The following is a 14,534-nucleotide window of genomic DNA, read 5'->3' as shown; positions in this document are numbered from 1 at the left end:
GGCCTCCGAACACATTCCCCTGGGCAAGGGTGTGGTGAGCTTTTCTCCTCAGCCTGGGTGGCAGGAAGGGCTGCCACCTGGTGTGTTGGCTGCTACAGGCCAGGCCGTGTGGATTGAGGGCTTGTGTGGGAAGATTCGGGAAGCTTTACAAAAAAGGAACTAAGATCTCCAACAAGCTTTCAATCAATCCTGGCTTTCTTTCAGATCTGAGAAATGTTTTGGTAAAATCTGCTGTTTATGTTAAGGAAAAACCCACACCCTAGAACTTTTCAGGACAGTTCATTGTAATCGAATGCTGCTGAGTAACTGGGATGACTTTGGAGGAAAGGGCACCAAGGAATGTGACATTAATTTCAATTCTGAAATCTGTCAGAAAGACTATAATGGAGCCAGGCACTGTGATGGCTCATGCCTATAATCCTAGCTACTAAGGAGGCAAAGATCTGGGGATCAAAGTTCAAAGCCAAGTTGAGCAGAAAAGCCCATGAGATACTTATCTCCAATTAAGTAGCAAAAAGCTGGAGGTAGAAGTGTGGCTCAAGTGTTAGCCTTGAGCAAAAAAGCCAAGTTGGAGTGCAAGGCTCTGAGTTTAAGCACCAGTACCTGCACACACACACACACACACACACACACACACACACACACACACACACACACACACACACACACACACACACACACACACACACACACACACACACACATACACACACACACACACAAAAGCAAGGAAAGAAAAAGAGGTTATAATGGGATACATTTATATTTGGATGAACTTTTTCTTAAAAATAGCTAGCAGCCAATCTGTCCTAGTTCGGTTCTATAAACAATTACTGATGCTCAAGCCCTGGGAAGTCACCATGTTCTGTACTCTGTTGCTTCCTCAGCTTGCCTGGACCCAAAGGCAGGACCCCCAGAGCCCGAAGGTGCTGAGAAGGATGACTTGCTGCTGTTGAGTGAGATCTTCAATGCTTCCTCCCTGGAAGAGGGAGAGTTCAGCAAAGAGTGGGCCGAGGTGTTTGGAGAGCATCGTCTGAAGGAGCCAGCACCCACAGGGCCCCCAGGAGAGCCAGACCCAAAGCTCCCATCAGGCTCTGGATTCCTTCCTTCGCAGCTTTTAGACCAAAATCTGAAAGACTTACAGGCCTCACCGCAAGGTACATACTACAGTGACTGAAATTAGCTTCCTTTCCTTATTCATTCTTTGTTCTTCGTTTTCATTCAAAGGCAGATTTGTTCCTTCTGTTGTTTTCTGTATTTTTATTTTATATTCAGTGTCTTTCCCTTTTTTTCTCTTCTGTATTGTATTTTTATTTCCAATCCAGTGACTTTTTAGCTGAAATTCCTGAATCATATCCTAACTTTAATTTATTCAAATTAAGACCTATTCATTCTGATAATTTCCCCCAAGGTTAACATTTTCATTAGGAAAGTGTTAAAAGGTTGGCTTTGGGTCATATTCTCTTCCTTTGATTAAGGTTTTGTGGGGTGTTTTTTTTTTATTATTGGTGCCAATATTTGGGCTTAAAAACTCAGGCTTTTGTACTCTCTTAACTTTCTCAACAACTTTGAGGTTGTTGCCCTACCACTTTGAGCCACAGTTCTACTTCCAGCTTTTTGGTGGCTAATTGGAGATTAGAGTCTCTCAGATTGGTATGCTCAGTCTGACTTCAAACTGCAATCCTCATATCTTATTCTTTTGAGTAGCTAGGATTATAGATGTGAGCCAACACCTGGTTTCATTAAGGCTTTTTTTTGTGTGTGTGGCATACAAGTGGGGCTCAAATTGCCTTCATGATTATGGCCCTGTTGCCTTGGCCAGCCCTTCCTGGTCATCCAGCCTGAGCTTTCCCATTTGCCACAAAGCAGAATATCTCGTAGCCAGGTAAACATTCCCTCTTTCATACGGACTTTCATTCCCTTGGCCCTTGAACTTTGGGTTCAATCTTGGTTTTATATATACTTATATATACTTATACTTGCTTTCTCCCTCCTGCCCCTACCCCATGTGTTCCCCCAGCATTTCCTGAAACAGAGGCAGAGAACTTGAATAGTGTCAGCCCAAAAAGTGTTTCCACACTGACCAAAGGCAGTCGACACCACTAGCAAGGAAGGCTTCAAAACATATCAGGGCTTACAGCAGGCCACACACTGGTTGGTTTAAAGTACAGAAAACTCAGGTGAAATGTACTTTAGAGTTTCTAAACAGGCAGACCTCAGGAAACAAACTATTTCCTTCTATCTCAATACTTTATTTTCCTTGCATGCAGCGTGAATTGTTAAGACAGCTATTACTATTAAGAAATTCTCAAATTGTTCTGTTTTTTCTTTCTTGTGAATTTACGCTATCTTCCTCATAAACAACGTGTTTATCTGGCACTTACAACTAAGAACAAACAGCAGAGCCAGAATGATTAAGTAATTATGGGCTATTACAACCTTGGGTCTTTGGAGATGAGGTCATAGATTCAGGAGTTGGTGGGCAAGACCAAAAAAAAGAAAAAAAAGAAAGTCTTACCCCTTTTTTTTAATGAAATCCCTGATTCTTTCTATCTTCCTTTGTGAGTTCTATTTTGTCACCCTCTCATGTGTTAGAATAATGGAGGTAAGAGTGTGGGGATAAGTGAAATCCAGAAATATTGTTCCACCCCGGGTTTCACCCTGGGTTTCACCAGCTCCTATACTGGAGTGTAGACTGTGAGACTGCCAACTGACTTGAGTTTCACCCCACCCACCTGTGGTGGAGGTGCTAAGGGACGTGGGAGAGTTGGGAGGCCAAAGCCTGAGTATTCAGCCCATCTCCTTGGGGCACCAGAGTCTCTCCAGCTGTGTAGTAGAATGATCCTCATTCAGGCCTTCCCCAAGCTTTGGAGACATTAGAGCCCTGCTGATGCTAGGCGCAATGGTGGCTAAATGTCAGTTGCTGTGAAAGATTGAAGGCAGAGCTCTTCTCAGGACCTGCCTGAGAACCATCACAAGGCAGTGGCCATGGGACTTTGCACTTTAGCCTTGCACCATGTCTAAGGGCCAAACAACACATGAGGCAAAGGAGGGAGATGTTCCAACAGTGAGAGAGAAATACAAGTATACTATGGAAGGAGAAGGAAGTTCTTCAAAGGGAGGCCATTTATTTCTCAGTGAAAGAAACCCTCTGGAGTTTGCAAGTCTAATGCCTTATCAGGCTGCTCACTTATTAGCGAGTATTTACTGGGTCTTTCAGCATGCCGAGGTATTGGGGAGACATCTGCAAACAAAACAGGTAAATCTCTATGCTTTTCCTGGAACTCACATTCTGGTGGAAAGAAACAGCAAACAATAAACATCATAAGCAAATCAACATTGTAGGTAAGAAAATGAGTGGTGTTGGGAAGAAAAGGAAAAAGAGTAGTAGTAGATGTCAGAGCAGGGCAAATGTTGGAGGATATCAGGAGACAGGAGGCTTCAGAATTTACGAGGGCCATGCTGGAGAGATGAGATTCCAGTGCAGATTTTTCAAGGGGAGGAAATTAGCCACATAGATACCTGGGCATAAAGGTCAACCTGTACTAAAGACCAATGTGACATCGTGCTGGTCTTACATAGGATCGAGATTCTCAGATTCTCAGACTAAGCAAGTAGAAAAGTCTCTCAGAAGCCTTGGCTGTTAGACCATCTTGTAGACAAGTCACCTTGCAGGTGACCACCTTGTAGGCTAGGCCACATAGGTAGTAGCCATTTAGAAAACCTTTGGCCCATTTTTAGCCCAAGTAAAATTGGGAACCATCCCAGCATCTTCAGCCATGAAGTGACATGCTCTGAGTTACTATTTAAAAACTCATTTTGGCTGCTAAAAGTATCCGTTCATCCACTGAGGTTCTAGCAAAAGAGCAGTTTTAAGATAGTTCTTTTGTTGTTTTGAGTTATCAGGTTTCCTTTATATATTCTCATCTACCTGTAGAGTGCCTATGGGACTCAACATGGCAAGAAAGAATGTCATACCTAAGTGTCTGAAAGAAGTAGCCAGAAGCCAAGCACCAGTGGCCCATGCCTGTAATCCTAGCTATTCAGGAGGCTGAGATCTGAGGATCACAGTTCAAAGCCAGCCCGGGGAAGGAAAGTCCATGGAACTCTTATCTCCAATAAACCACCAGAAAACCAGAAGTGGCGCTGTAGCTCAAGTGGTAGAGCACTAGTCTTGAGCTGAAGAGCTGAGGGACAGCACCCAGGCCCAGAGTTCAAGCCCCACAACCAAAAATCCAAAAACCAAGAAGTAGCCCGTTCCACTTCTAGGATACCACCTAGTGCCACCTTACTTCCATCCCATGTTTCCCATGGTTTAGGGAACCTCCAAAACACATGGGGTACAAATAGAGATTGGGTTCCTACTTCAGTGGTGGGGCATGTCAGCATGCTCAATCACCTTGTACAGTTCTATCAGGGATCCTTCTGCCTTCCAAAAGAAGAAAGGGTGGAGAAAGGCCTAAGATATTGTTTTTCTTTTTTTTTATTGTGAAAAAAACTGTACAGAGGGGTTACAATTACATGGGCAAGATATTGTTTTTCTTGCTGCCTCCATGGTTTAGAACATCCATCTATATCCATGAACACCATCATATCCATCTATATCCATGAACACCGTGTAGCAGTAACTATTAAACTCTGGCTACCTTCTCTTAAAATTGTCTTCCCTGATTAACCAGCGCATCTCAAAAACTATGTATAATAACCTCTGAAATCATTAAGTAGCCAAACTAACTGTGGCCTAGAGAGGCTTCCCAGCACGTTGGCTCAGTGAAGAGCCTGATGGGGTTCAGAGTTCCTCCTGTAAGTGACCCTCCCTTTCTCAGTCTGCAGCCCATGGTCAAGCCTCTCCAACTCTCTTGTTCTTTCCCTTCTCAACTGCATTAGACTCTGTATTAGACTCTACTTCTTATCCCTGTGATGTCTTCTAACTTTTGGGCTGAGATTTCAAATCATGGGATTCCATGAATCTATTTGTGGATTTGTAGATGGTAAGAAAGCAGCCCAGATGGCACCTGCCATGGGTCAAACACTATGCTGGGAACTCTTTACCTCTGTCACTTTATGCACTTATTCCATATCCTTCCCAGACAGGTTCTAGCATTATCTGTATTTTGTACTCTGGAAAACTGAGGAACCCAATGGTCCAAGGCCACATACCTAGTAGAGACAACTGGACTCTGAATATGGCCTGCACCTTTCACTAGAACCTCCTGTGGCCTCTCCACCCTGTGTCTTTGGTCCAGTAGCTCCCATCGTGGCTCTTCAGGCCTTGCCTTGGATGCTGCAGGAGGAAGAGCAGGACTTGTCATGATCAGCCTAGTAACACACAAGAACAAAGACACCCGCAGGTAGCTACAGAGGAGCATTGTGAGTATAGAGAGACAAAGACCCTGTTCAAAACAGAAATCTAATAGTGTTTAATAGTGTTCAAGAAATAGGATTGTCCTAGGAAGTCTTTATGGATTTACATATCTGTGCTGAGTCTCATCACTGTCATTTTGAGGAGTTCAAGCTCTACTCAGGACCAGAGAACCAGTCAGCCGTGCAAAGTTCTGGCTGCTTCCACAGTTCCTCAGTTTCTGCTACCACCTCCTCTCTTTGCTCCTGCTCCATCTTTTCAGGCTTTTATGTCTGAGATTCTCCTATGCCCACCTTCTTCTTTGACACCTCTCGTCATTCTGTTCCCCAGCCTTCTGGAAGGATGCCAAGGCAAAGTTCAAAAAAAATTATTTCCTACTTCCCTCTGACTTTAAGCCCTACAAATTCCAAAAAAGATTTCATATCAGATCAGTTTTTGCTACAAATGAAAGAGTTAATTTCAGCTGAAATGTCTTTCTAAAGTTATCAGCATGATGGGACTTGGGTTTCCTGTGTCATACAGTGATGAGAAAATTGTGCCTTCCTGGGGCCTCTTAGCATGAGTAGGAGGAAAGCCAGCTTGAGACGAATGTGCAAGTAGAGACTAAGCAAGCTATGGGAAGCCTCAGATCCTTCTCAGTGCTTCTCAATTCTCCACCAATACCTAAAATTTAATTTTAAAGCAATTCTGATACTGGAGGGATTTTTAGCTGCTCAAACATAAATATGCTATAGATCCTTCAGTTTAGTTTTCAGCAAATCTTGTCCCAGATTCTGTGTGTGTTTGTATTGTGTGTGTGTGTGTGTGTGTGTGTGTGTGTCTGTGTTGCTGGGATTTGAACTCAAGGCCTTTTGTTAACTAAGTGAGCATTTAAACACATGAGCACACACTCAGCCTCTTTTGCTTTTTTTTTCAGATAGGGTCTCAGGCTTTTGTTTGAGTCAACCTTGGGTCACAATTCTTCTACCTCTCCTTCTCATGTAGCTGGGATTACAAGCATAAACCACCATGTGCAATATTGTTTAGATTCGGAGAGCTTTGTGTTCCTTCAGACTATTGATGGTTTTGCCCAATTCTCAGATGTGGTTTACCATCTGGGTGGGTTGCCATTTAAGGCTAGTGTAATATCAAGTTGTGGATGATCTCAAACTAGAGATCATCTCTTACTATTTTTAACTTAAGGTGGTTCCAGGTTATTGACATTGCCAGTACTCAGTAGACTAATGTCACGGAAAAGATAGTGGTTGAACACAGGCAAGACATTCTCTGCACAAGCCAGTGGGATTGTTAGTGTTACAAAGGAACAGCAATTTCTTTTTGTGCACATATATATATATATATATATATATACACACACACACACACACACACACACATATATTATTGTAAAGATACTGTACAGAGGGGTTACAGTTACATGAGTAAGGTAATGAGTAAATTTCTTATCGAGCATTGGTACCTCATTTGTGTTTCCCCTACCATCCCTTTCCTCCCCACCTCTCCAACTCCTCTCCCCTCCCCCCCAAGTTGTAAAGTTCATTTTCAACATAGTGTCTTGTACATATCATTGTTACAATGGATCAACCTGTATCCTCATTTCAGCATTTTGTTATTTTCCTTCCCCTCCCCAAATTAGAAAAATGTATATACAAGATGCAGGGTACTAGAATCAAACATGGTGAAAACAGGGGTTATACCACAGGGAAAGAACATACAAAAGAAACAAAAAAAAACACATAGTATATTATAAATACATTTAAAAAACAACAGCAAGTAAGAGAAAACCTCTTGTGTCCCTATTTTGGGGTTCATTTTGCTTAGAATCATCTTATATGGTCATATGTACATAGCTTTTGACCTTTTCTGCTTGTGCTAGACATATACTAGTTATTGCAGATAAGGGAAACAATGGGACCTATGTTTCTTTGAGCCTGGCTTACTTCACTTAATATAATTTTTTCGAAGACTTCCTAACAGATGAGGAAGTGTCATTCTTTCTGATGGAGGCATAGAATTCCATTGTGCATATATACCACATTTTCTTGATCCATTCATCTTCTGAGGGGCATCTAGGTTGGTTCCATATCTTAGCTATGGTGAAAAATGAGCAGCAGCACTTTCTAAGCCTGCTGAGGAGCATCAAAGCAAGTCCTGGAGAGCTGCAGAATTAAGTGCCTCTCTTAGTTCATAAAAGGAACCTTGATGACCATCTCTTCCACCCACATTTTGCAGATGAGGAAATAAAGGAACCTCAGAAAGGTCTTGCAATTTGCCAAGTTGTTGCAATTTTTCCACCAATAGAGTAAGTTCTAAACTCAGTTTAGTTTATAAGGTCCCTTAGGACCTGCCTCCAGTTTCATGGCTGCCTGAACCTCCTACACCTTCATTTAGCATGACTCAATGATACTGTTCTGCCAGAGAACCATGTAATCTATTCATACACTGGACTCCAGCCATATTGAGCTCCAATGTGCCCTGCTCTTCCCACCCACAGGGCCTTGGCACATGCTCTCATTATGGCATAGCATCCCACCTACACTGTGCAGTAATTTTCCTGGTTGACTCTTCCTTTGGGGTCTCAGTTTCAATCTCATTCCATCCAGGGAGCTTTCTTTGACTCCTCATCATTCCTGAAGTCAGTATTATGTGTTTCTGCCATTATATCCTGTACTTGTAACTGTTCCTCTTTTCTTACCTAATTGAAAAATTAAGGTAAGAAATTTCATTTCTGCCGTTTGCTCTAGGTTGTTAAAGAAATAGATCCATATTTGTGTTTCTCACTATAGTTCCAGAAAACAGCTCAGTGCCTAGAATTCAAGGGATGATGATGCATGGATTAATGGATGATGAATGGGTAGATGGATGGATGGTAAAATGATGAATGGATCATGGATGGATAGCAACAACGGAGAGACCAAAATGGGCAGAATGGACACTAGAATAAAAGAAGACAGACTTAAAGTGTAGATCACTGGGGAAATCATGCTCTCAGAAGTTGCTCCTGATGTCTGCTGAGTTACACACACACACACACACACACACACACACACACACACACACACACACACACACACACACACACACACACACACACACACACACACACACACACACACACACACACACACACACACACACACACACACACACACACACAAAAACCAGTTCAGTGTAGACTTAGTTCATTCCTGCTCTCCAGCCTCTTTACTACCTGGTTTCATCCTCAATATCCCAGTGCAACTGGGAACAGCTTGGGAGACAGGAATTTTTATCCACTCCTTGCAGGTGTGGAATGGGGCTGGGTAGGGAGTGTGGGTGGCAGGGTACTGCTTGGCCACTGAGACTATGGTGCTCCTACTTTTGCCCTTCATTGCCACCTATACTGCCAGCCCATCTCAGAGCTCTCCAGTAACTGAGATCAGTAACCTGGTCTGGGCTTTTGCTGTGCCAGGAATGAGTTGCTTTATGGCAAAGTACTTGGAATGGTTGGCTCTGGCCTTGCCTCTGCTCTCACTGGTCATTGGTAACTCTGGCTGGTTTGTATTTTCCCATATGTAAGTAATGGGGGCAAGGTTGCTGTAATAAAATTGTATATATGCTTTTTGCGAAGGGACAGCACATTTGACATATCAAAGGAACCTAAGAGCTAGGAGGGTTCTGACATTCACAGAGCTCCTAGCGCCCTCCTGCCCCTGCCCTTCATCCTGGCTCACTCTCCAGCTGTCAGCATGGGGAGACATCTTTCTAGCCACACCTTCATGTTAAAAAATGCCTCAGCCAACTAAAGCTGATGAGGGAGCAGTTGATGGCAATTACCAGGATATTAGCAACTCTAAATAGCATTTTTTTTTTCCTGACAGAAGCCATTTGAAGTTTGGCTTGGTGCTCCATCCATAATTACCCTCATTGCACCCTTCCCCTAATAATTTCCAGAATGATATGAGTGAGGTTGAAATCACAGCTGAGCGTAGTATTTGGGGGTTTTTTCATAGCTGGCGTCACATCTGTACTATTTTATCCATTCGTGCACGCATACTTAAACAGTTAGATGGATGCTTAAGAACTATTCTAAGGAGAAAATGTGATTCGACACACTGGCTGCCATTTCTGTTTTGCACCACCAGGCAAAGATGTCCTGTGGGTTTGTAAAAAAGCTAAGGCATACCATCCCAGCTATTAAAAAAGAAAATGCTTCAAGCTCTTCCTTCTCAATGCCCTGGGCTACGGAGAAGTTCCCAAATGTGTGGATTCTACCTGTTGCTCTTTTGGATCGTGAGTGTTTAGGTAACTAACACTCAGAATGACATAGTAACAAAGAATTCAACGAGAAGATATTTATGGACTAGCGTATGGTTACGGTGGGGCGCTTATATAGCCTTCACAAGACCTTGAGTTTGACTCTCCAGTACTCAAAAGAAAAGTAAAAGGCATTTATTTTGCCATGTACTAGTAGTTCATGCCTATAATTCTAGCTACTCAGGAGGCTGAGGTATGGCAGATCACAGTTTTGAGACCAGCGTAGGAAGAAAAAGTCTATGAGACTCCATCTCAAAATAACTGTCAAAATCTGAGCTGGAGGCTCACTTCTCACAGTTCAAAGGAGTATGCTATCTTAATTAAACCGTCATCTATTTAAACTCTCATTGTATGTCAGGATGTGAACTAAAGGATACAAAAATAACCCTGGCTCAAGGGATTCATTACTCTGTCTGCAGGGATGGGTAACCTTTTTTTCTGCCAAGGGCCATTTGGATATTTATTACATCATCCATGGGTCTGGATTTGAAGAGAAGCTCCTAGACTTACTGAATTTTGAGTCTCATCTTTGGTGGGACCACATCAAAGTAGTGAGGGCCCTACCAAATGATCTTATGAATGAGATTCTGCTCTTAAAAAAATTGTTTCTCTGACCTTACCTGAACTCTGCCATCCACATATGATCTTTCTTACAGGCCCTATCTTTCTTTAAAACAAAACAAGCCAGGCACCGGGGCCTCAAGCTTATAATCCCAGCTACTCAGGAGACAGAGATCTGAGGATTGCAGTTTAAAGCCTGCCCAGGCAGGAAAGTTCATGAGACTCTTATCTCCACTAAGCTACCAAAAAAAAGAAAAAGAAAAGAAAAGCTTGAAGTGGAGCTATGGCTCAAGTGGTAGAATACTACCCTTGAGCACAAAATCTCAGGGCATCCCAGTAAAAGGACATAGTTTAAGATAATGGTCCCATGGTACATTGTCTAATGGTCTGCATTTTACATTTCACAAGATGAATTAGCAATAGCTTTAATCACAAACACCATCCTGTTTTAAGTATTTTGGTACACTGAAGAAAAACTTCTTTATGTCATTTAGAAGCTCTCAATCTACAGAACTAAAGCAGAGATGCAAAGAGGCATTTGGTAGTTCTAAATGAAGTCCTACCAAAGTGTCCAGACAGATAGTAAATGCTGTGGGAAACTGGGATTTGCATTCCTAAAATGAGAGTGCTGAATGTGTCTAACCACTCAGCGGCAGGCAGGCACATAGGAACAGGGGCAGGACATTGAGTTACATGAGCTAAGTGCAACTGTAGAGTATATTAAAGCAAACTGCTGGACTGACATTTTATTTATATTAATTAAGCACCCCAAATTTAAACTAGTTGTGCAGAAGATACAGACTGGATCATTTTGGAAATAGAGGGGTGCAGTTTCTAGTTCTATTGCCATATTTATTTAATGCTGTTCAGTTTTAAGCATACTCATGTGGGACAGGAAAACAAGACATTTGATTTCCTTGGCACGCTATGATCTGATGTTAATATGAGATGACTGTTGGGAATAAAAATGGGACAACAGTTAGAAAAGTTTTTTTTATTAAATGCTTTAACTTACTTTTCAATGTCTTCTTTGTTTTTCAAAATCCAATCTCTTCCTTGGCCTTCCATATTTTGAAATTGGGCATGATTCTTCATATCTCTTGTCCTCTTAAATATATTCCATTAGGAGAAACATGGAAGAAGGGTCTTGTTAAATATCCTCTGCTCTCTCTTTGAACTCTGGCACGGTTTAGGAGCTGGTGGGTCAGTGTGACTCTTGCTAGATATAATGTCCTCTGGTTTTGAATATTAGGCTGGTCAGAGAGCAGTGTGAGTCTTCCTCCTATTCCATGGCCAGCACCAGAATCAAGCAATCCAAATGACAACAGCTCTGCACTTAAAGGTAATACAGAATTCTGTCATTGGCATGACAGTTGCCTTCCCTTCTGGCAGCCTAAGACTATACTGTACTACTGATCTCCATTTGAATATCTAGAGCTCTAAGCAGAGCCATGAGATGAAGTGTTTTACATGATCCTGGAAGTTACATTCTTGGCTTGTAGATTAAGTAAAGAAGTCACAGGCCATCTGTCATTACTCATTGGTTAATCTTTATAAATAAATTGGTACGCTACTTGTTCAAAGGAAAATACATTCAACCAATGAGTATTAGACCTTTACTGAATGCCAGGTACTGTTTGCAATCTCATTAAATAATACCCTAAGACAGGCATGCTAGAGTATACCTCTCTTAAGTATAATAGTCCTTACTCTCTTAATTCATAATTTCCTTTATCAAATTGCATCTAAGCTAGATGAATCCATATCTGTGAGTGTTCAGTTGCAGTAGAAATACTAAGAATAGAAGAGGCTATAATGGTTTGCTGTCTTTAAAATACTGCTGAGGGCTAGGGACATGGCTCAAGTGATGGAGTGCCAGCCTAGCAACCACAAGACCCTATGTTCCAATGCTAGTACCATCAACTAAAAGAAAAAATGTGGAGACATGGCTCATAGAAGAGAGTTTGTATAGCAAGACCCTGAGCTGAAAGAAACAAACAAAAATCCTGCCAAACAATACTGTTACCTTTTCTCCATCAGGTATTTAATTTGTGCTTCTCAGAAAGGGCTAGGTTTCTTAGTTTTCAAAAGAGGTTCTTTCAAGTTCATGAAGCCTGTTCTGTTTTGGGACAGGCCTCCAAAAAGAACATCTGCTGGACAGAAGATCTCATGTGTATGTTACAGCTGTCTCTCTGTTCCTTTGGTCATCGCCCACTTTTCTTTGACCACAGAAAGTTAAAGGAAATGTCTGTTCCATCACCATCAAAAAGTGCTCCTTTAATGTTCTTTTAAGTGTTGTGCAAATAAGTTACACCTGTTTTTTTTTTGACCCCAGTAATAGAGGACCGGTGAGTGTGAGAGGTGCCCACCCCCGAAAGTATAATCACCTGGCTCCTCATAGCAGGGTCATGATCAGCTTCTGAGGATCTGCTAAGACCTTGGCAGAGGTTAGAAGGGGAAGTGGCATATTATTACTTGCAGATATTTTGAAGATATCTTGATACTCTCTATCAACAATAAAGATAAAGGAATCCACCTAAAACAGTCTTGCCCCATACAAATCTTTGTGTGACACCTTACAGGGTAACTAAAGCAGAGTCATCTCCCCCTCCCCCTTGGCCTTTTTTAAAGCAGTTCCTTCCCTCTCCTAACCTTTGATTAAATTAGATTGAATATTCTCAACTCTTGATTTATCATATCAAAATAAAGGCTGACCACAGGGGCTTTAGTTAATGTTTTATGGAATAATAATCTGCATATTACTAACTTAGCTAGCAATAGTTTTATCTCAGTAATAGATATATTGATTATATCATAATAAAGTCATGTTCTATTTCAAGATATTTTGAAGAAAGGATAGGAATCATAAGAATAAAATGACCCAGTTCAGCATCTCGGCATCAGTGCCATTTTAACAATAAGACCAAAGAGCTCTGTTTTTGTGGCTATAATTCTATCATTTTGCCACATTTAGCAACTTTTCCCACCTACCTTTTTTGAGATCTTTTCTGCCACAGGATATACGCATTTCTAGTTTCTTCCATCTAGAAGAACACTCATTTTCTTCATCCTTCTGACACCTTCGCCTGTTAAAAAAAGAAGAAGAAAAAGAAAAGCACAGGTCAACTAAGCCAATGAACTTAGGCTTGCATGAGGCAATGTTTTGAAAATGTTCTCCTCATCTGGAAGATAATTTATATAACAGGATTCAGAAAGCGAGGGGTTTTGGTAAAACAGCAGATAAGGGAATTCCATGGGCCTACCTAACAGGAAAGGGTGAAAAAGGCAAGAGGAAGCCAGGGCTAAGTGCAACCTCCTCTGTGCCTGTGGTTTGAAGGGTGCAAAGAGGCCCCAAGATCTCCCTAGAACCACTAGATATGAAGAGATGCTTCCAGCAGACCCTGGAAAGCACCTTGTTTCTTCGTCTCTTCAGTCTGATGTCTGAAATTACTATTTCCTGGTTGTGGTGAAGTAACAGGGTGTGTGCTTTTTGAGCAATGCTCAGGGCTATGTGGCCATTTAGCTGGGGTTGGATTATCAGTGCGAGTTAACACAGAGCTAGTTCTTCACTGAGCTTCAGGCCACAGTTTAGAAATGTTACCCAACCAAGCCGCCAGCCAGGAGATGTGAAATTCCCTATCTGTTCGAGACAGGGTAACAGAAATTTTCCCTTTTCCAGATGATGCATGCCCATACCCAGCATAGAAGAGTTTGGCACTGGGAAGGTGGGTGTGGTGATGTTTCTCTTCCTCTCTCCTCAGAGCCTGCCAAGGCTTCCTCAGACCTGACTGCCTGGTTCAGCCTCTTTGCGGACCTCGATCCCTTATCAAATCCTGATGCTATTGGGAAAACTGATAAAGAACACGAATTGCTCAATGCATGAGTTTGCAGCCTTCGAGAAGAAGCCCTCTTGCCGCTCCACACCACCTCACCTGGGGCAAGCAGAAGTATAATGCGATCAGTATGCTGTTTTAATATTTATGCACCATTTTAATAAAATGGAAGGGTCAGTGGCCCTGTTTATAATTGTATAATTATTTACTCATCTTTGGTATAAAGTGTTCTCTCTGTGGATCTAAACAATATAAAGATCTAAATGGTATAGAGTATTCAGAGGTGATGTCCAGGTCAACACTCACCTGCCAACACCTGCCAACACCCTATCCCTGCTGCTGTGGTATCAAGGGGCTATGGTGAGATTTGAGTCCAAGTCATAAACCTATTCATCAGTGTGTGTGTGTGTGTGTGTGTGTGTGTGTGTGTGTGTGTGTGTGTGTGTGTGTACCAGTATTAGGGCTTGGACTCAGGGTCTTAC

General features: G+C 42.0%; 1 protein-coding gene across 7 annotated transcripts in view; it reads left to right on the top strand.

The window, feature by feature from the left end:
* The window catches only part of Ica1 (islet cell autoantigen 1), a 144,912-nt gene extending 130,659 nt beyond the window's left edge, over positions 1-14,253 (top strand). For 5 of the 7 annotated variants that reach the window (XM_069996566.1, XM_069996567.1, XM_069996564.1 and 2 more), the window contains 3 exons: positions 888-1,157; positions 11,472-11,561; positions 13,981-14,253. In XM_069996566.1, the coding sequence (XP_069852667.1) occupies positions 888-1,157; positions 11,472-11,561; positions 13,981-14,102 (482 nt within the window). In that variant the 3' untranslated portion in view covers positions 14,103-14,253. The remainder of the gene's footprint in view (positions 1-887; positions 1,158-11,471; positions 11,562-13,980) is intronic. The other 2 variants (XM_069996569.1, XM_069996570.1) reach the window with 1 other exon arrangement.
* Positions 14,254-14,534: the final 281 nt, after the last annotated feature.

This window comes from Dipodomys merriami, unplaced genomic scaffold (genome assembly GCF_024711535.1).
Source record: "Dipodomys merriami isolate MVZ:Mamm:240054 unplaced genomic scaffold, mDipMer1.0.p SCAF_5, whole genome shotgun sequence".
Lineage (NCBI taxonomy): Eukaryota > Metazoa > Chordata > Mammalia > Rodentia > Heteromyidae > Dipodomys > Dipodomys merriami.
Note: the sequence above shows the minus strand (reverse complement) of the source record. Positions and strands in the feature narration are given on the sequence as shown.